This window comes from Rhinatrema bivittatum, chromosome 5, assembly GCF_901001135.1.
Source record: "Rhinatrema bivittatum chromosome 5, aRhiBiv1.1, whole genome shotgun sequence".
NCBI classification, from domain to species: Eukaryota; Metazoa; Chordata; class Amphibia; order Gymnophiona; family Rhinatrematidae; genus Rhinatrema; species Rhinatrema bivittatum.
Genome location: NC_042619.1, coordinates 350784953 through 350807514, shown reverse-complemented (window position 1 = coordinate 350807514; position 22562 = coordinate 350784953). Strand labels below are relative to the sequence as shown.

Below are 22562 nucleotides of genomic sequence, written 5' to 3'. Positions count from 1 at the left end.
ATGGTTAAAAGGGGTGGTGAAAGGCTATTTTAGCCAAAAGATCTTCATTCAAAAATTGGAAGAAGGATCCAATAGAATAAAATAGGATAAAGCATAAGCGTTGGCAAGTTAAATGTAAGACACTGATAAGACAGGCTAAGAGAATGTGAAAAGAAGTTGGCAAAAATACAGTAAAACCTTTTTAAAATATATCCGAAGCAGAAAGCCTGCGAGGGAGTCAGTAGGACCGTTAGATGATCGAGGGCTTAAAGGGGCACATAGAGAAGATAAGGCCATCATGGAAAGATTAACGATTTCTTTGCTTCGGTGTTTACTGAAGAGGATGTTGGGGAGGATTTCATGGGTAATGACTCAGATGGACTGAACCAAATCACAGTGAATCTAGAAGATGTGGTAGGCCTGATTAACAAACTGAAGAGTAGTAAATCACCTGGACCGGATGGTATACACCCCAGGGTTCTGAAGGAACTAAAAAAATGAAATTTCAGATCTATTAGTAAAAATTTGTAATCTATCATTAAAATCATCCATTGTACCTGAAGACTGGAGGGTGGCTAACATAACCCCAATATTTAAAAAAGGCTCCACGGGCGATCCGAGAAACTACAGACCAGTTAGCCTGACTTCAGTGCCAAGAAAAATACTTTAAAATCACAGAACATATAGAAAGACATGGTTTAATGAAACAAAGTCAGCATGGCTTTACCCAAGGAAAGTTTTGCCTCACAAATCTGCTTCACTTTTTTGAAGGTGTTAATAAACATGTGGATAAAGGTGATCCGGTAGATGTAGTATACTTGGATTTTCAGAAGGCGTTTGACAAAGTTCCTCATGAGAGGCTTCTAGGAAAAGTAAAAAGTCATGGGATAGGTGGCGATGTCCTTTCGTGGATTACAAACTGGCTAAAAGACAGGAAACAGAGAGTAGGATTACATGGACAATTTTCTCAGTGGAAGGGAGTGGGCAGTGGAGTGCCTCAGGGATCTGTATTGGGACTCTTACTTTTCAATATATTTATAAATGATCTGGAAAGAAATACGATGAGTGAGGTAATCAAATTTGCAGATGATACAAAATTATTCAGAGTAGTTAATTCACAAGCGGATTGTGATAAATTGCAGGAAGACCTTGTGAGACTGGAAAATTGGGCATCCAAATGGCAGATGAAATTTAATGTGGATAAGTGTAAGGTGATGCATATTGGGAAAAATAACCCATGCTATAGCTACACAATGTTAGGTTCCATTTTAGGAGCTATCACCCAAGAAAGATCTAGGCATCATAGTGGATAACACATTGAAATCGTCGGCTCAGTGTGCTACGGCAGTCAAAAAAGCAAACAGAATGTTGGGAATTATTAGGAAGGGAATGGTGAATAAAACGGAAAATGTCATAATGCCTCTGTATCGCTCCATGGTGAGACCGCACCTTGAATACTGTGTACAATTCTAGTCGCCACATCTCAAAAAAGATATAGTTAATATGAGTAAGAAAAGGAATAAAAGCTTTTCCCAGTAAAGATCAAGAGTGTCATACTTGTTTATTTAGGATGTTTCTGGGGGTGCTCTGTGGGCACAAGCCTTTGAGGCTTCCGGGATCGTCCCTTCTCTCCATACTATATATATGGTGACCAAATGCGATGGAATTTGGGAAGATGATGGTGCTTTTGGGCAGTTATCTTGTACATTGTACCCATTAAATCTAGCTTCTGCAGCAGTGAGACCCTCGCAGGCACCACAGGTTGTTTCCAAGTGGCTGCTAGAAGACAACGTGCCCCCAAACAAAACTGGCTGATCAAAACGCTTTCAAATCGGGAACCCTCTACAGGAGCATTCATATTTACTTTCATCTCCCATTATGTTATTGGCATAACACTGACGTTCAAAGCACAAGATCTGGTAGATGCAAGACCTAATATATCATGGACAATAATAAACATTACATTGGGAAACCCCCCCCCCCCCCAAAACATATAGTTGCGATGGAGAAGGTACAGAGAAGGGCAACCAAAATGATAAAGGGGATGGAACAGCCCCCCTATGAGGAAAGACTAAACAGTTTAGGACTGTTCAACTAGGAGAAGAAACGGCTGTGGAGGGATATGATAGAGGTGTTTAAAATCATGAGATGTCTAGAACGGGTAAATGTAAATCGGTCATAATGCCTTTGTATCGCTCCATGGTGAGACCGTACCTTGAATACTGTGTACAATTCTGGTCGCCGCATCTCAAAAAAGATATAATTGTGATGGAGAAGGTACAGATAAGGGCTACCAAAATGATAAGGGGAATGGAACAACTCCCCTATGAGGAAAGACTAAAGAGGTTAGGACTTTTCAGCTTGGAGAAGAGACGACTGAGGGGAGATATGATAGAGGTGTTTAAAATCATGAGAGGTCTAGAACGGGTAGATGTGAATCGGTTATTTACTCTTTCGGATTGTTGAAAGACTAGGGGGCACTCCATGAACTTAGCATAGGGCACATTTAAAACTAATCGGAGAAAGTTCTTTTTTACTCAACGCACAATTAAACTCTGGAATTTGTTGCCAGAGAATGTGGTTAGTGCAGTTAGTATAGCTGTGTTTAAAAAAGGATTGGATAAATTCTTGGAGGAGAAGTCCATTACCTGCTATTAAGTTCACTTACAGAATAGCCACTGCCACTAGCAATGGTTACATGGAATAGACTTAGTTTTTGGGTACTTGCCAGGTTCTTATGGCCTGGATTGGCCACTGTTGGAAACAGGATGCTGGGCTTGATGGACCCTTGGTCTGACCCAGTATGGCATTTTCTTATGTTCTTATGGTTATTTACTCTTTCGGATAATAGAAGGGACTAGGGGGTACTCCATGGTTAGCATGGGGCACATTTAAAACTAATCGGAGAAAGTTCTTTTTCACTCAACACACAACTAAGCTCTGGAACTTGTTGCCAGGGGATGTGGTTAGTGCAGTTAGTGTAGCTGTGTATAAAAAATAAGCTCTTGGAGGAGAAGTCCATTACCTGCTACTAATTAAGTTGGCTTAGAAAATAGCTACTGCTATTACTAGCAACAGTAACATGGGATACACTTAGTTTTTGGGAACTTGCCAGGTTCTTATGGCCTGGATTGGCCACTGTTGGAGACAGTATGCTGAGCTTGATGGACCCTTGGTCTGACCCAGTATTGCATGACCTTGATGAACCAATGGCCCCACAGATGTCGATGGCTTGGTGTCCATCAGTGCAGCTCCGAGGTCCTTCAATACAGATGACTCAGATACTGATGAATTGGTGTTCTTCAGCTTGAAGAAGCGTATCAAATTGTCAAGTCGAATCTTCTGTCCTTTTGGGGTCATCTTGGCACACTTGCTGCAACCCCGAATGTCATGAGATTCCCCAAGGAAGAGGACACATCTATCATGTGGATCCATGATAGAGATGATCCTCGTATACCTGGGAGACTGCTAAAACCCTGAAGTGAACATATCACGAAAGAAAAGGGATGAGAGATTGAAATCAATAGCAGCAGCTGTCAATTGCCGACAGGCACAGAGCACACAACCCCAGGGGATCAACAACGAAAATAAACTTACCCAAAACTTCAAAAAACCTATCTAGGAGCTAATGGGAGAACTGGCAGGATTCCGCAAAGAAAAATGCAAAAACCATTGTGAAAAAAAGACTTGAAGAAGGTTCACACAACTGCGAGATGCAAAGGCTCTACGGAAAAGAAGAGTCTGAAGGGACCCTGCGTGGACATGTGGTACATTGCCCAGCCAAAGTTCTAGAAAAGTTTTCCGTGCCGGGCTCCATCGGATAATGTCAGCCATGTATGTGTAAGGATTGTCATTCTGGTTGTCCTCTGAGAATAATCTTTCCCCCCTTCTGCCTGGTCCATGAGCCTCCCAATGAGCCCCTGTGCGCCCAAGAGCTAACCAGAATGGGGACTATAAATTTAAAGATCCATATTCAGACAGTCCAAATAGCAAAGTTAGCCAGATAAACTTACCCAGCTAACTTTAGAGGCATACTCAATAATGCAGCCACACTACTGAACATAACCAGTGATCAAAGTTAGCTGGCTAATTTAAGGACAGCTTTTTAGCCCGACCAGACTTGCAGGCCGATACAGTACAGTGTGCTCCGGCGGAGTGCACTGTTAACCCGCGTCTGACGCGCTAGCTTTACCCCTTATTCAGTAAGGGGTAATAATGCGTCGAAAATGTGCATCCAACCCCCCAGAAACTAATAGCGCCCGCAACATACAAATGCATGTTGGTGGCCCTATTAGTTATTCCCGCGCGATATAGAAAGTAAAATGTGCAGCCAAGCTGCACATTTTACTTTCAGAAATTAGCGCCTACCCAAAGGTAGGCGTTAATTTCTCTCAGCACCGGGAAAGTGCACAGAAAAGCAGTAAAAACTGCTTTTCTGTGCAACCTCCGACTTACTATCATGGCGATATTAAGTCAGAGGTCCCAAAAGTTAAAAATCATCAAAAATAAAAAAAAATGTAAAATTGGCCCGTGGCTTGAAAACCAGATGCTTGCTTTTGCCGGCATCCAGTTTCCGAACCTGTGGCTGTAAGCGGGTTTGAGAACAGACGCCAACAAAATTGAGCGTCGGCTGTCAAACCCACTGACAGCCGCCACTCCTGTCCGAAAAGAGGCGCTAGGGAAGCGCTAGTATCCCTAGCTCCTCTTTATACCGCAGGCCCTAATTTGAATAATTTTTTTTCTGAATCGTGCGCACAGGAGAGCGGCCTGTGCGCTCGCCCGCTCTCCTGCGATTTTTACTGTATTGGCCTGTTAGCCAGTTATGTTAACTGGCTAACTCTGAAAATCTGAGTTAACTGATTAACTTAGGCAGCTAACTCAATCTTCTCAGTCACTCCCCTAGAACACCCCTAGCTTATTAGCTGGCTAGGTGCCCAAATATTCATTTAGCCAGCTAACTTCTGAGTTAGCTGGCTAAGTGCTTCTGAATATTGACATCATAAGAAAAAATTGAAACTAATACAAGATCTCAAAATATCAAAGAGGAAAGAACACAGTCAATAATTAGGTACATTAACACTGTAAAAGAATAGCCAGCAGAAGTATTAAAGATCTGAACAATACTTTCCCAAATTATCTCAGATTCTTAGAATATCAGGGGCATTTAGCTAATTAAATTGCTTGACTGCTTCTAACATATGGTGTCAGCAGCAATTGAATCAATTTGATCCTCTTATTACAAGCTGCAAGAGAACTTCTTAGAGCATGAACTGTTTTATATTAAGATAATAAATGCACTCAATGGTGCTTCTTAAGAACATGCCATAATGGGTCAGACCAAGGGTCCATCAAGCCCAGCATCCTGTTTCCAACAGTGGCCAATCCAGGCCATAAGAACCTGGCAAGTACCCAAAAACTAAGTCTATTCCATGTTACCGCTGCTAATGGCAGTGGCTATTCTCTAGGTGAACTTAATAGCAGGTAATGGACTTCTCTTCCAAGAACTTATCCAATCCTTTTTTAAATACAGCTATACTAACTGTACTAACCACATCCTCTAGCAACAAATTCCAGAGTTTAATTGTGCACTGAGTAAAAAAGAACTTTCTCCGATTAGTTTTAAATGTGCCCCATGCTAACTTCATGGAGTGCCTCCTAGTCTATTATCCGAAAAAGTAAATAACCAATTCACATCTACCTGTTCTAGACCTCATGATTTTAAACACCTCTATCATATCCCCCCTCAGCCGTCTCTTCTCCAAGCTGAAAAGTCCTAACCTCTTTAGTCTTTCCTCATAGGAGAGCTGTTCCATTCCCTTTATCATTTTGGTAGCCCTTCTCTGTACCTTCTCCATCGCAATTATATCTTTTTTGAGATGCGGCGACCAGAATTGTACACAGTATTCAAGGTGCGGTCTCACCATGGAGCGATATAGAGGCATTATGACATTTCCAGTTTTATTCACCATTCCCTTTCTAATAATTCCCAACATTCTGTTTGCTTTTTTGACTGCCGCAGCACACTGAACCGACGATTTCAATGTGTTACCCACTATGACGCCAAGATCTCTTTCTTGGGTTGTAGCACCTAATATAGAACTCAACATTGTGTAATTATAGCATGGGTTATTTTTCCCTATATGCATCACCTTGCACTTATCCACATTAAATTTCATCTGCCATTTGGATGCCCAATTTTCCAGTCTCAAAAGGTCTTCCTGCAATTTATCACAATCTGCTTGTGATTTAACTACTCTGAACAATTTTGTGTCATCTGCAAATTTGATTATCTCACTTGTCGTATTTCTTTCCAGATCATTTATAAATATATTGAAAAGTAAGAGTCCCAATACAGATCCCTGAGGCACTCCACTGCCCACTCCCTTCCACTGAGAAAATTGTCCATGTAATCCTACTCTCTGTTTCCTGTCTTTTAGCCAGTTTGTAATCCACGAAAGGACATCGCCACCTATCCCATGACTTTTTACTTTGCCTAGAAGCCTCTCATGAGGAACTTTGTCAAATGCCTTCTGAAAATCCAAGTATACATTATCTACTGGTTCACCTTTATCCACATGTTTATTAACTCCTTCAAAAAAGTGAAGCAGATTTGTGAGGCAAGACTTGCCCTGGGTAAAGCCATGCTGGCTTTGTTCCATTAAACCATGTCTTTCTATATGTTCTGTGATTTTGATGTTTAGAACACTTTCCATTATTTTTCCTGGCACTGAAGTCAGGCTAACCGGTCTGTAGTTTCCCGAATCGCCCCTGGAGCCATTTTTAAATATTGGGGTTACATTTGCTATCCTCCAGTCTTCAGGTACAATGGATGATTTTAATGATAGGTTACAAATTTTTACCTATAGGTCTGAAATTTCATTTTTTAGTTCCTTCAGAACTCTGGTGAGTATACCATCCGGTCCAGGTGATTTACTACTCTTCAGTTTGTCAATCAGATCTACCACATCTTATTTATTATAGGAGTATTATAAGGGATGCAGCCCATCACTCTTGCTTCTCCCTGCTCTCCTCAAAACAGACTGCCCCACCTCTCTCTCTCTCTACCCTAACCTAGATCCAATCACACTCTATTCTTCACCTTACCCCCCCCCCCCCATTTCAAGTCTCTAACACTCCCTTCTCTGAAGATACTGCTGTTGAATCCAGGCTGTCCCCTTCTTCCTCTTTTCATGCAGGCAGACGTCTCCTCTCACTCTACACTCACATGGGCTGACAACTCTTCCTCTGACTACACAGGCCAACACCTTCCAAAATCGGAATGCATAACCCCAAGCTGGAAACCCCAGAGAACTCTGGATGATGTGATCAATTGTGAGCAAAGTTATGCAGGCACACAGTTCCCTGGGGTGTGTCTGGGATATTGGAACAGGGAAGACTCTTTGACGAACACTAAAGGAGCAAGGATTTTTCCCAACCATTTTATTATAAAAAAAGACTATACCTCTTTCATGATTTCAAACTTTGCATGGACCTCCTCTTCTACTCCTCTTATTTTAATTATGGCAGCTTGGTGCCTCAAAAGCAGTGCTTCTTTTTCAAATAAGCATTGTTCTCGCTTTTTAAGTTGTAGAGCATACTCATGGTGTGCTGCACTTTCTTGCTGTACCACAAACCAAATACAAAAAAAATTAAAACATGAAATTTTACAAAGTAAAATTTTGAACGTCTGTATATAAAAATGAAATAAAAAATAAATTAACATAATACTATAATTTCTTCATTTGCTTTACCAGGCACACTCAACTTGGTGCGTTATATATTAATGGCAATAGCTGGAAGGCCACCTTCCACTTTGCTAGGCTGCATGAGAACTGTAAACCTTTTAAAAAACCCTGCAAGCCAATAGCAGTTACAGCCCTCACCAAGTCTGAAAAGCAGAGTTGCTTACCTGTAACAGGTACTCTCCTAGGACAGCAGGATGTTAGTCACTACCTTGGGCAGAAACAGGATGCGTACGCAAAACTACATGATCATGGAAGAACCTCGTGTATGATGGGTACATAACCAGAGTCTGAAGCTCACCGACTCTGCCAGCCGAAGTAATCGCCACCAGGAATATGACTTTCCAGAGGGGGAACTTCAGGTCGCAGGACAGCAATGGCTCAAAAGGAGAGCGCATAAGCTGTGCCAGGACAACATTGAGATCCCAGGATGCAACAGGAGGCCGAAGGGGGAACTTCAGCTGGAGAAGACCCCGCATAAAACGGCCTACTAAAGGTTGCACTGAAACAGGCGTGCCAGTGACACCACAATGGCATGCACTAACAGCGCTGAGGTAGACCCTGACAGAGCTGGTTTTCAGCCTAGACTCAGCGAGGTGCCACAGGTAGTCCAGCAACCGAGGGAGGGGGGCATGAGAATGGATCCAAGTCATGCCCCGCACACATAAGGAAAACTGTTTCCACTTCAAGCTGTAGGATTTCTTGGTGGAAGGCTTCCAAGACACCACCAGAACCTGCGAGAAGCAGTCCAAGAGCGCAAAGGGTTGAAGGACTAAGAACTCAACATCCACGCCATCAGAGCCAATGCCAGAGGTTTGGATGGCATAGGGTGTCCTGATGCTAAGAGATGAGATTGGTACGGTCTCTGATCCGGCCCAAACAGGTCCTGCAGAAGCAGGAACCTGACCTGCTGGGGCCAAAAGGGGGCCACAAGTATCATGGTCCCTCTGTCCTGTTGAAGTTTCAACAATGTCTTCAAAAGGAGCAGTAGCGGAGGGTAGGCATAGCAGGCCTCTCCCCTAGTGGAGAGAGAAGACATTGCAGGCCGGATGCCCGCCCCCACGACCATAGGGAGGAGAACCTGCTCATTTTGTGGTTGTGGGGGTAGGCGAAAAGGTCCACATTTGGTGTACCCCACCGGCGAAACAGTTCAGCTGCTACCTCCTGGTTGAGGAACCACTCGTGGGGCTGGAAAGAGCAGCTTAAGCAGTCTGCCAGCACATTCAGATGGCCCAGCAGGTAAGTGGCTCGGAGAGACATCCCCTGAGACAGGGCCCAGGTCCAGACTTGTACTGCCTCCAGACAGAGCAGGAACAAGCCCTAACCGCTCTGCTTGTTGAAATACCACATTGCTACTTGGTTGTCTGTCCGAATCAGGACTTCCTTGTGAAACAATTGGTCTCTGAAAGCCCACAAGGCGTAACAGATTGCCGGAAGCTCCAGGACATTTATTTGACCACGGGCTTCGGAGGCGGTCTGGAGACCCTGCGTGTGATTGCTGTTCACATGGGCTCCCCAGCCCTGAGGAGAAGCATTGGTCGTGAGGACCACCTGAGGTGGAGCAGCCTGGAAGGAAAGCCCCCTCCCCAAGTTGGAGAGATCTTCCCATCTGGACAGACACACTCACAGGGGGTCTGTGACTGCGAAGTGAGTCTCGAGGTCTTGGGTTGCCTGTCACCATTGGGACCGTAAGGTCCACAGAGTCCTCCACATGCACAGGTGAGCGAGAGGGGGGGGTCACATGGACGGAAGCTGCCATGTGGCCCAGCAGACGGCGGGTGGATACCTGCCGGCAGTTCTGGATAAGGGTGGCCAGCGAAGCGAGAGCAAGAGTCTGATCCCTGGGCAGAAACACACTTGCTTGCGCCGTATCCAGTCTGGCCCCTATGAAGTCCAGCTGAGGAGACAGGACAAGAGATGAGACTTGCGGTAGTAGAAGACAAACCCTAAGGTCTGTAACATCTGCACTGTCAGGGCCAGAGAACTCAAGGCCCCTGGTGCAGGAATCGCTTTTGACCAACCAGTCATCTAGGTATGGGAAGACATCCACTGACCGACGCCTGAGATAGGCGGCCACCACTGCTAGGCATTTGGTGAAAACACGGGCCTCTGATGGCTGGTGTCACTTCGGTGGCAGCCACCGGTTCTGCACTGGAACCAGGGCCGTACGTCGACTGAGACCAGTGGTGATGTTTGCGGGATCTCCCTCTGTGCTCAGCTCAGTCTTTCCTCGGTGAAGAGGATCCCGATGTCCGGAAGAGCCGCAAAATCACCTAGGACCTATCACTGTTTCTGTGATCCTTGGAAGTACTGGCGAGAGGAACAGTGAGGGGACGTGTGTTGAGTGGTTCCCCTCGACCTCGATGGGGCCGACGCAGGAGTAGAAGGAACTGACTTTGGGGCTCCGAAAAGTTTCTCCATCTTATCGGGGCGCACCCGACAGCCTGTGGGGGTCATCTGGTCACACAGATGACACCCACGGACTTTAAATGAGGCCCCCAGGCACAGGATGCAAACCTCATGTGGATCTGTGATGGACATGGTCCGCGGGCTCTGGGGGAACCAACGAAAACCAGTCAATGCAATGAAAAACACCTGGCATGCGGTCGATGATCAGCAGTCAGCGTAAGGCGATGAGTCGGGAATTGACCGCAAATTTGGAAAAAATAATAAAGATAACCTACCAGCCAAGGAGGCACCGACCGCAAAGGGGGACCTGACGAGGAAAATCGGGGAAAAAACCCTGAAACTGACTAGGAAAAAATAAGAAAATGGAGAGCTCCACAAACCACAAGGCAACTGCACTGCAGAAAAGAAGAGACTGAAGGAGACCTCGCATGGACAGTAGCAGGCTGGGCATGCTCAGTCTGCTGGTCAAAGCTTCTAGAAACTTTGACAAACGTTTTCTGTGCTGGGCTCCATCCGATATCACCCACACATGAGGACTACCATCCTGCTTGTCCTAGGAGAATAATAAATATTATAGTATCAATGGTCTCTCCCATGTCTCTCTCTCACACGTTTCCTGCTAGTCACATTAGTGGCTGTACCATATAAACCTCTAGAACTCATTCACATATTCTACAATGATCATTCAGCATAAAGAATCCTTTGAGTGAATTTAAATATATAGGGTTATCAAATTCTCCTCTCACATTCCTTTTTTTTGCAAGAACAGCCACAGCTGAGCTATCTGTTCATCACAGGTTAAACCGGCTATCCCTTTATTATTTTGCAGCCTTCCCACATTTCTAATTCAGTTTTTGAAATATAGTGCCCAAAGCTGTGTATTATACTCTAGACATGACCGCATTCAATGGCAAAAAAAAAAAAAAAAAAAAAAAAGCTCTCTTGTACGTAACTGCTCATTTAATGACCTTGTCAACATCAGCCTGGCACTCAGCTCCCATATTTAACTGCCAGTCAAATATTAGGCCTAAGGCATTTTCCTGGATTCTTTTGGAAACAAATGACCCACTCAGTATATGATATGTTTGTCCCCTGCAGTGACCAGATACGTCAATATACACATATTTTATCTGTTCCTTTTATTTACAATCTCAACAAGCTATGTATTGCCAGCAAAGACTGAAATACAGTAGTACTCTACTCTCTACCCCCCAGTTCTAAACCATTTACATAGATTAAAAGAGCAGCGATCCAAGTAATGAATCTCAGAGTACTTCACTAAGATGATACTAATCAGAATGATTGCCAGTTATTTTCACCCCCTTGAAATGATCTTGTAGCCAATTTTTTATCCACTTATACATTTTAAACTCCCATGCCCCCTAATTTAAAAAATGACAAGGCCCAATGTCCTGGATCAAAAAGCAATCAGAAAAGATGCAACGATATAAACTCACAGAATGTGTTTGATCACTTAATTTTTTAAGAATACTGAAGGTACACAGAAAATCAGCTCCAAGTTATGCCTTATGTTCCCAGGAGAGTGCTGCCTCTTGCAAAGCATGTTAAACTCCAACCAGCTAGGATGCTCATGGTGGCCTGTTGATTACTCACTACAGTTCCTACCTGGAGTTTTTGATTTATCAGAATCAGCTCATCGTATATGTCGCTCACATGGAAAGGCAAGCCTCTGCGAGTTCCTTGCCTTCTTGCATTCTTCTTCACTATAACTGGACTGCTTTCAGCAGAATTTTCAGTACATGTTACAGTGTTTGCAGCCAAATGGGATGGCAAGGTGACATCTTTGAAATATAGAAGGAAACTGGGTTGAAAAGTGTACAGCTTCATATTTTATACCGATGCAAATGGTCCAAACGGAAAACAACAAGCTTAAACAGAGTCTCAATGTTTATTTTCAAAATCATTTTTTTTAATTTCAATTTTTAATTCACACTTATACATCATGGACCCAACCGTTCAGGAAGAAGATGGCTAACTCCAAAATAATCAAGACAGTCTCTAGATTAGGCATATACATTCATAATAACAAAATCAAAACCTGAATGTGGAGGTATTCCTAAACTAGAAAAACAAGAGGCCCACTGAATCAAAGGAGTGACAACCGTGATTATATACTTAAGGAGACTTTCATATTTAGAGCCGTGTAAGAAAAGGGCATAGTGACTTTGCCACCTGGAGCTAATCCATTCACACTAACTGTGCACTCCGTTTTTTTTGTTGTTTTTTTAATAATCCTCCACTAATCCAAATTTTTTTTAAAGTGGGTTTTGTTTTTTTTTTTTAGCTAATATGGCTAATGAATTATTTTGGCAGTTTTGAAAAGCTTTGTCAGCAGTGCCTTTATAAGATAAATGCCCATAAAATTTTGCCTGCATCAATGTACATTATATAAGAAAATTATTCCTTACCTGCTAATTTTCGTTCCTGTAGTACCATGGATCAGTCCAGACGGTGGGTTATGTCCCCCGTCCAGCAGATGGAGTCAGAACAGAGCTCGAGGGCACCGCCTCCTGTACCAGCGCACCCTCTACTGGAGCTCAGTATCATGCATAACAAAGCCCAAAAGAGCCAAAAACAGAAACAATTTGGATCAAAAACCCTGACGTAAACCAACATCAAGAACAATGGATAGGCAGACCCAGAACGAGGTCGCCCTAGTCAACTTGTGAGGAGCTGTACAACTCTGAGAGAGAACCAGAGAGGAAGAGAAGATGAGACAGAGACACGCACAGAAGACCGAGCAGGGGAGCAGTATCCCAGAGTGGTGGGCGTCTGGACTGATCCATGGTACTACAGGAACGAAAATTAGCAGGTAAGGAATAATTTTCTTTTCCCTGTACGTACCAGGATCAGTCCAGACGGTGGGATGTACCCAAGCTTCCCTAAACCGGGTGGGCCCCTGAGAGCCCTGCTCGGAGAACCTGATCACCAAAAAGCCCAGGGGCTGAGAGTGGCAGGTGTAACCGATAATGCCGAGCAAAGGTATGCAACGACTTCCATGTCGCTGCCCGGCAGATTTCCAGTGGCGAGACGGACCAAGACTCCGCCCAAGACGCGGCTTGCGAGCGCGTAGAATGAGCTCTGACGCCTGTAGGCGGAACACGACCAGCCCCGATATAAGACGCCGAGATGGCATCCTTGATCCAGCGGGCAATCGTTGTCTTCGATGCGGCGGAGCCCTTCTTAGGTCCCGACCAGAGCACAAACAGGTGATCGGAAACCCGGAACTCATTGGTAGCCTCCAGGTAACGGAGCAGAGCCCGTTTGACGTCCAAATGACGAAGGGACCTCTCTTCCCCTGGCGAGAACGCCGGAAGTTCCACCGTCTGGTTCAAGTGGAAGTGAGAACCCACCTTCGGAAGGAAGGATGGTACGGTACGTAGAGAAACCCCCGCATCAGAAAGGCGGAGGTACGGTTCCCTGCAGGAAAGCGCCTGTAGCTCCGAGATGCGACGAGCCGAAGAAATCGCCACAAGGAAAACCGTCTTCATAGTGAGGTCCTTGAGGGAAGCCTCCTGCAGTGGCTCGAAAGAAGCGCCCGCCAGAGCCCGGAGAACTAGGTTAAGGCTCCACGACGGGCAGGGATCTCGAACCGGAGGCCGAAGATGCTTAACCCCCTTCAGGAAACGAGCGATATCCGCTTGGAGAGGTAGAGAAACCTCTGTCTGTACCAGGGCATTCAGGGCCGCCACTTGTACTCGGAGAGAATTGTATGCCAGGCCCTTATCCAATCCGTCTTGCAAAAACTGAAGGATTAGGGGAACCGTTGCTTCCGTCGGGCGGGTCCCATGACCGACACACCAGGACTCGAAGACCTTCCACACTCGCCCGTAGGCAACGGAGGTCGAGGGCTTACGAGCCCGGAGCATCGTTGAAATCACCGCCTCCGGATAGCCTCGGCGGCGGAGTCGACGCCGTTCAAAAGCCAGGCCGCAAGACAAAAGAGTGCCGCCTGCTCGAAAAATACCGGGCCCTGATGCAGGAGCCGGGGAAGATGACTCAGCCGGACCGGGCCGTCCACCGCCATGTGGAGTAGATCCGCGAACCAAGGCCGACGCGGCCATTCCGGGGCCACTAGGATTACGGGACCGCAGTGGTTTTCGATTCTTCGGAGGATCTTGCCCACCAATGGCCAGGGAGGAAACACATAGAGGAGCTGACCTGTCGGCCACGGTAATACTAGAGCATCCACCCCCTCCGCGCCGCGCTCCCTTCTGCGGCTGAAGAAGCGCGGGGCCTTGGCGTTGAGGGCTGTAGCCATCAAGTCCAACCGTGGCGGTCCCCAGCGTTGAACCAGAAGGTCCATCGCCTCGGCGGAGAGAGACCATTCGCCGGGGTCCAACCGCTGACGACTCAGGTAATCCGCCTGAATGTTGTCTACCCCGGCGATGTGTGAGGCTGCGAGACGTACAAGATGGAGTTCCGCCCATGCCATCAGGAGCGTGGTTTCCGCGGAGACCTGCTCGCTCCGCGTCTCGCCTTGACGATTGATGTAAGCCACTGTCGTCGCGTTGTCCGAGAGAATTTGTACCTCCCTGCCCCGAACCAGGGGGAGGAAACGCTGAAGCGCCAAACGTACCGCCCTGGTCTCCAGACGATTGATCGGCCACCTTGCCTCCTCCGGGGACCACATCCCCTGTGTGGCGCTTCTGCCGCAGACGGCGCCCCAACCCACGAGTCTGGCGTCGGTCGTCACTACCACCCAGGAGGGGACTTCGAGCGAGACGCCGCGGGCCAGATGAGCTGGAACCAGCCACCAGTTCAGACTTTCCCAAGCCGACTGAGGGAGGGGCAGAACTACCTGATACTCCTGCGACACAGGTTTCCAGCGAGACAGCAGGGACGCCTGCAGTGGACGTAGGTGTGCAAACGCCCAGGGCACCATGTCGATGGTGGAAGCCATCACTCCCAGAAGCTGAAGATAATTCCACGCTGTAGGGTCCGACAAGGCTGCAAAACGATGGATGTGTTCCCTCAGGGAGATAGCCTTGTCCGGACGCAGGAACACCATGCCCAAATGTGTGTCGAAGGTTGCTCCCAGGAAATCCAAGCGTTGAGATGGAACGAGGGAACTCTTGGGGAGGTTCACCACCCAGCCCAGGGAGCGGAGCACCTCCAAGACCCTGGCCACCGAGTCCTGACCATGCGAGAAAGACTTTGCCCGCACCAGCCAGTCGTCCAGGTAGGGATACACTAGTATACCCTCCTTCCGAAGGGCCGCCGCCACTACCACCATGATCTTGGTGAACGTCCGGGGAGCCGTAGCGAGTCCGAAGGGTAGGGCCCGGAACTGAAAGTGTTGCCCGAGAATCTTGAAGCGTAGGTAACGCCTGTGGTCCGGACGTATCGGGATGTGCAGGTACGCCTCCGTCAGATCCAGGGAAGCCAGGAACTCGCCCTGATGAACTGCGGCAATCACGGAACGCAGCGTTTCCATGCGGAACCGGTTGACCCGCAGTGAGCGGTTCACCTCCTTCAAATCCAGTATGGGCCGGAACGAACCGTCTTTCTTGGGCACCACGAAGTAGATGGAATAATGGCCCGAGCCCACCTCGCCGAAGGGAACGGGTACAACAGCCTCTATGGCCTGCAGCCGGTCTAGAGTCTGTTGAACCGCCACCCTCTTGAGGTCGGAGCCGCAAGGAGAGAAGAGAAACCTGTCCCGAGGGGGGCGGACAAACTCCAAGGCGTAACCGTATTGGATGGTGTCCAGGACCCACTGGTCTGAAGTAACCTTTGCCCACTCCTCTGCAAATTGTGTGAGTCGGCCTCCGATGGTCGGGCAGGAGGAGTGGGCCGGTCTGGCATCATTGAGCAGATTTGGCGGGGGGTTCCCCTGCCCCGAGCCCTCCCTCAAGGGCCTCCGCCCTCGAAAGGAGCGCGACCACGGCTGCGGTCTACTCGAAGTTGTGCGAGAACTTGGCTGCCGGTACGACCTGTAGCGCCGCTGCGCCCGAGCCCTGGTTCTGGTGGAAGCAAAGGCTCGGTAAGGTCTCTGCCGATCCTCGGGTAGACGATGCACCGAGTTTTCCCCCAGAGACTTGATGATCTGATCCAGGTCATTTCCGAAGAGGAATTTCCCCCGAAATGGAAGGGACCCCAGGCTCGACTTGGAGGAGGTGTCCGCAGACCAATTTCGGAGCCACAGGAGTCTACGAGCCGCCACCACCGACACCATGGACCGGGCCAGGACACGAAAGAGGTCATACAGAGCATCCGCCCCGTAAGCGATGGCAGATTCCAGGCTGTCGGCCTGAGCGGCTTCATCCGGCGGCAACTGCTGCGACGTTAGGAGCTGCTGGACCCAGAGAAGACTGGCCCTCTGGGTCAAAGAAGTGCACATGATGGCGCGCATCCCCAAGGCGGAAACCTCAAAAACCTTCTTGAGGAACATCTCCAACTTGCGGTCTTGCGTGTCCCGTAGGGCCGTTCCGCCAGTAACTGGGATCGTAGTCCGCTTAGTCACCGCCGAGACCGCCGAGTCCACCTTTGGGAACCGAACGAGATCCAGGAAATCCTCCGGCAGCGGGTACAATTTCTCCATGGCCCGGGCGACCTTCAAAGATGCCTCCGGGACGTCCCATTCCCCGGTGAGGAGCTGAAGAAACGACTCATGGACCGGGAAAGCCTTAGCCCTAGGCCTGAGGGCCGCCAGAACCGGGTCCCCTTTTTTGGAGCACGTCGCAACCGCTGGGGCCACAGGTGCCGGGGGATCCGGCGGAGGGTCCAGATCGAGCTCTTGCAAGGTCCGTTGTAGTAAGTCCTCCAATTCTTCCTTGTGGAAAATGCGCAGGGCTCGCGGATCGTCGCCTTCGGCCTGCCCCTCCGAATGCGCAGGATCTGGAGGGTCCGAGGGGTCAGGGCCCGAAGGGAAAGCCGCTCCCACCGCAAGCGACTGGGATGGCAAAGCTGAGAATCCTGTGGCCGTCCCAGGTGGAACCAGGGACCCGGGGGCGGGGACCGCGAGTTTGGCGATCTTGGGCGCAGGAGGCCCCGCGGGAGCACCCCCCGGATCCGCCAGGCCTTGTAAATAGGCCGTGTGCATCTTCAGGATGAAGTCCGGTGAAAAAAACGGCAGGCCAGGCGAAGGTGCAGCAGCAGGGTCCCCTTGTGGGAGCCGGGCAGACAGGCCCTCCTCGGGGCCCCGGTGCAGGCGGGGGGCTCCCCGAACTGCGTCCTGCTCATCCGGAGCGCGGTCCGCGCTGAAATCTTCAACCAAAATGGCCGCCGTTCCCGCCATTGCCGAGAACGTGGCCGGCCCGCGCTTCCCTGGCTGTGGAGAGGGGGGCGCTGGGCGCGAACCCGAGCCGTGCGCAGCGCCTTCCCCGTCGGGGAGGCAGCGTGGGCAGACTCCCTCGTTAGAAAAACGAGTCCCCGCCTCGCCGCAGGTCTCGCAACGAGACCCGCGCGGCATAAGGAGAAAAAAACGCCGCCGGAAGAAGCCTCGGGGGGGGGGCCGATTCGAAAAAAGCAGCGCGGGGGGGCCTGAAGGCCGACACAACCCGCCCGAGTGGTCCCCAGGCGCCGGCGGGAAGAACCGCTGCCGGCGCGCCCAGGCCCGAGGTAGAAGTCGCCGGGCCGAGGGACCGCTGAAAAATGTGTGCAGGAGCCGGCAGTCCCGGCAAATGCCGAGAACAAGCAGCTGAAAGGCAAATAAAACACACTTACCCCAGACGCAAGTGAAACAAGCTGCAGGAGGAGACAGAACACAGAAAGAGCACGCCTCCTCAAAATTACTGACAGGAAGATTTTCTCTACTAATTTTTTTCTTTTTTTTTTTTTTTTTTTTTTTTTAACAAACTTGATCCAAATTGTTAATATCAAAGGAAATGACAGGAGAGAGACTCAAAAGAGCAAAATAAAAACTCAGAACCTGTCACCTTGGGGAAGCACTGATTCCCCAACTCACATCTGCTGGAGTCAGAAAGATACTGAGCTCCAGTAGAGGGTGCGCTGGTACAGGAGGCGGTGCCCTCGAGCTCTGTTCTGACTCCATCTGCTGGACGGGGGACAAAACCCACCGTCTGGACTGATCCTGGTACGTACAGGGAACACTAATTACAAAAAAAAACAAAACAAAACTTTCTAAAATATGGATTAGTGGAGGTCTATAAGTAGTGTGAATGGAGAGATTTATTAGCTGCAGGTGGCAAGTCAGTATGCTCTTTTCTCATAACTTGATGATCTCTTTAAGAGTATAATTACGGTTGTCACTCCAAACTTTACATTTTTATGGTATTTGAAGGGGACACCAAATATCAACATCTTACCTGTTTCTGTATACACCTGTGTCCATGTATCTTGATCTTTGTCTGTTCCACGGTCAAAGTGCATAAACTTATCTCCTAGACCTATCTTACTTGAATCCTTCTCTTTCTGAGCACTGAAAATAAGAAACAGAAAGCAGACAAAATGTAGCTTGATCTAATTAAATAAGAACCCAGAGTCCTCTGAAGCAAGAATACACAACACTACACTAGTGTCCCAATGTCTGATGATGTCACAATACCTTCTTTTGCTTGGGCTATGCGTTTTAGTGTTACGTACTTTTAATTTGACCTGCACAGCCAAAACACACACTCCTAACGTCAACCAAAAAGTACCCATAGACAATATCATCAGGCACCACTAAAATATTCAGGGTCCCTGAGCTCAAAATATAGGCACCCCAAAACACCACTATGAAACACAAATGATCAATGGTCACCATCAAGTTCTTTCATAATTTATGAATAACATTGAAGATATCAAATGAAAAATAATGTATTAAAAAAGTACTACTTCCTTTTCAAATTTGGGGAACATTCCTAAATTTGGAGAACAGTCTCGCTTTGCGAATTATTTCTTTCACCAAGTTTAAGAGGGGTCAATAGGACATTCACACATTGTTACTGTGACATGCTTTTTCCATACTGTTGATGGAAGTTGAAAAAGACAGTTCCATGCAGGTCAAAATAAGAGGTTTGCAGGTAGAACAAACAAACAAAACAGACCTGTGTAACTTGAGTTATTCATTCAATATCTCCCTGAATTGTTGTAGCTATGTTTCCCTGTACAGTGAGTACTGCATAAGAACAAAACAACAATGCTAGCATCAGCTCAGTTGGGAGGAAATGTTCCAACTTTAAATAATTTGTTTTATCTTGAAAACGAAATACAAGTCAAAACGAAAAAGCAGGAGCTGGCCCAATGGCCCGGAAACATTGCTGCCATGCAGGAGGACCCGGGTTCAGCTCCTGCACTTACAGATTTCCCAGGACTGGGAACTCCAGCGGAAGCCATTCATTCAGCTCCTGAGACAGAGGGTTGTCCCAGTCCTTGTACAATATTCACACCTCCTGGCTAATTCCAGAGGCTACTCGCACTTCTCAGCCTGAGGAACGTCACTGCGATGAGGAAGAAAACCTCCAAATAACTGCAAATGTTCTTAGTACCTACAGCCTCTTAGGGCAGATTCCTAACAAGCAGAAAGGCCAAAAATGGAAAATGAGGAGGAAGCCGATGGTTTGAAAAGACAGTGGGGAAAAAAAAAAAAGTAATATGATGTCTTTGCTTGTTCCATTTATTAAATGTACCTAAATATCCTGTAGCTTGCTTCTTCATCACAATACCATCATTCATATACAATATTTTTAATGTAACTACAAGGAAGGGAGGAGAATTTTTTAAATTATGACTCATTATGTATTCTAAGGAGTTTGCTATTCCTTCATATCCAACTGCTATTCTTCTGGAGCCTGATATTCAAAAGCTACTTAGCCAGAAAATGGAGAAATTACTTATCTAAGAATTTTGTTTTCCTTAGCGTAGACAGATAGACTCGGGACCAGTAGGTTTATGTTCCCCTGCCAGCAGAGGGAAACCGAGCAAGCTGACGTCACAGTACATATATACAACCCTGCAGTGACCCCAGCCTGCCAGAATTATCTTCAAAAGCAACTGTGGATAGACTAGCAAAAAACTTGATTAAAAACAGAAAAGAACTGTACTCAACCAACCATAAACCGTGAACTCACATAATATTCTAGGTACCCCAAGCTAGGGACTGGATGAACACTTACCAGTAATCTCTTGGGACCCGTAGCCTCACAGGACGACTTGACACAAGGATTCAGCAGCCGAGGGCGGGAAGCTGAGTCCATCTGTCTACACTAAGGAAAACAAAATTATCAGGTAAGTAATTTCTCCATTTCTAGTGTGTAGACAGATGGACTCAGGACCCTTGGGAGGTACCAAAGCTACTCCCCAACAGTGTGGGAGGCTGCCCACAGTCCAGTCAACACCGCACGGGCAAAGGCTGCATCCTCCCAGGCCTGCATATCCAGACAATGAACCTGGAAACAGCATGTAAGGAGGACCACATCACAGCTTGGCAGATATAGACAGGAGACAGACTAACCTCCGCCCATGATGCTGCCGAAGCCCTAACCTGAGTAGGCAACAGCTTTCCAGCATCCACACGCACAGCTGTGACGACCTCCTTAATCCAACAAGCTATGGCAGCCCACAAAGCCGGAGCGCCCTGCTTACTCCCGCCATGGAGAACAAACAGATGATCCGTTTTTCGAAAAGACTCTGAAACCTCCAGATACTGCAAGACAAGACGTTTAACATCCAAGGAGAACAAAAACGCAAAAGTCCTCCGTATCCCTGACCTTATCCAGGGATGACAAGGAGAAGGACGGATTCAAATGAAAGACCGAGATTACCTTGGGCAAGAAGGATGGAAGTACACAGCTGTAACACCCCCGGAGTCACCTGAAAGAATTGTTCCTGGTAAGACAAGGCCTGCAACTCAGAAATCCAACACGCAGAACACATGGCCACCAGGAACACAGTTTTCACAGTCAACAACTGTAAGGAAAGGCTACACGGTGGTCAGAACAGAGGACCCGCCAAAAAGTCCAGCACCAAATTAAGTCTCCACAATGGAACTGGTAACCTCAAGTGAGGCCTAAGATGCTTCACTCCCTTCAAAAAACAGGTCACATCAGGATGAAATGACAAGGAAAAACCATTCACCATGCCGCTGAAACAGGCAAGAGCTGCAACCTGCACCTTCAAGGAATTAAGGGCCAAGTCTTTATTCAATCCATCCTGTAAAAAATCTAGAATGAGAGGGATCTTAACTGAATGAGGAATAACACCCCACTTCTCAGAGCAGGCCTCAAAAACTCTCCAAACCCATACATAAGCCAAGGAGTGAAGAACTTGCGAGCGCAGAGTAAAGTGGCAATCACCGCAGAGGAATAACCATGCTTTAACAGACCAGCCCTCTCAAGGGCCAAACAGTAAGACAAAATAGAGTCAGATCCTCGTGACGAACCAGTCCCTGCTGAAGCAGATCCATGTGTGGTGGAAGATGAAGGGGTGCCTCCACCAGGAGTCCCCGCAAATCTGCTTAGTACTAGCCCCTTTGGCCTTTGATCTTGCAAATTATCCTGCCCAGCAAGAGCCATGGAGGAAAGGCATAAAGCAATCTGTCTTCTGGTCAAACCTGTATGAAAGCATCTATTTCTAGGGACCACGGAGCTCTCCTGCAACTGCAGAAGCAAGGAACCATCGCATTTCGAGAAGCTGCCAGCAGGTCTAGGAATGGAAGGCCCCAGCAATCCATAATCAGCTGAAATACCTTGGCTGGGTCCAGACTCTCCCTGCTGAGAAAGTCTGCTCTTAAGTTGTCTTTTCCTGCAATGTGAGAGGCCGAGGTTATATGCAGATGACCTTCCACCTATCCCATCAACTGGTCTATTTCCAGAGACACTTGCTGGCTCTTGGTTCCTCCCTGGCAATTGATATACGCCATTGTAGCCACATTGTCAGACATCTCGCGAACTGCTCGATTCTGCAGCCTGCAGAATCATGGGATGCCAGCTGTACTGCCTGGGCTTTCAGGCGATTGATGTTCCAGTGGGATTCTTCAGCATTCCAGCATCCCTGGGCCATTAATTCCAGACAGTGAGCCCCCCCCCCCCCCAACAGTGGAGACTCACATCTGTCGTAAGTACAAACCAGGCCAGAGAGGACAAGGGAACTCCCTTTCTCAGATGATCCTCCTGCAATCATCACTGGAGGCAGGAGCAGATCTCCATCGACAAGTGGAGCCGAACTGCATAATCCTGAGACTGAGGGTTCCAACGAGATAGTAGAGAGCACTGAAAAGGACACCTATGCACCCTTGCCCTTGGCACCATTTCCAGGGTAGCTGCCATCAAGCTGAGTACATGTAGGTAGGATCACACCGTCGGGTGTATAATGTTCATCAACTCATGCACTTGAGACAACAATCTCTGGTTCTGAACTTCTGGTAGGAAAACTCTGCCCTGTCCCATGTCGACCCAGACCCCCAGATACTCTAGCGATTGGGATGGTTGAAGATTGCTCTTGGTCAGGTTCACCATCCAATCGAGC

The 22562-nt window shown here is 47.7% G+C and overlaps 1 protein-coding gene across 4 annotated transcripts in view; it reads right to left on the bottom strand.

Moving 5' to 3' along the window:
* Positions 1-22562, bottom strand: part of CCDC138 (coiled-coil domain containing 138) — a 93512-nt gene that overhangs the window by 49203 nt on the left and 21747 nt on the right. For all 4 annotated transcript variants that reach the window (XM_029604590.1, XM_029604591.1, XM_029604589.1 and 1 more), the window contains 3 exons: positions 18422-18534; positions 11757-11932; positions 7442-7600 (listed from right to left, as the gene is read on the bottom strand). In XM_029604590.1, coding sequence (XP_029460450.1) covers positions 7442-7600; positions 11757-11932; positions 18422-18534 — 448 coding nt within the window. The remainder of the gene's footprint in view (positions 1-7441; positions 7601-11756; positions 11933-18421; positions 18535-22562) is intronic.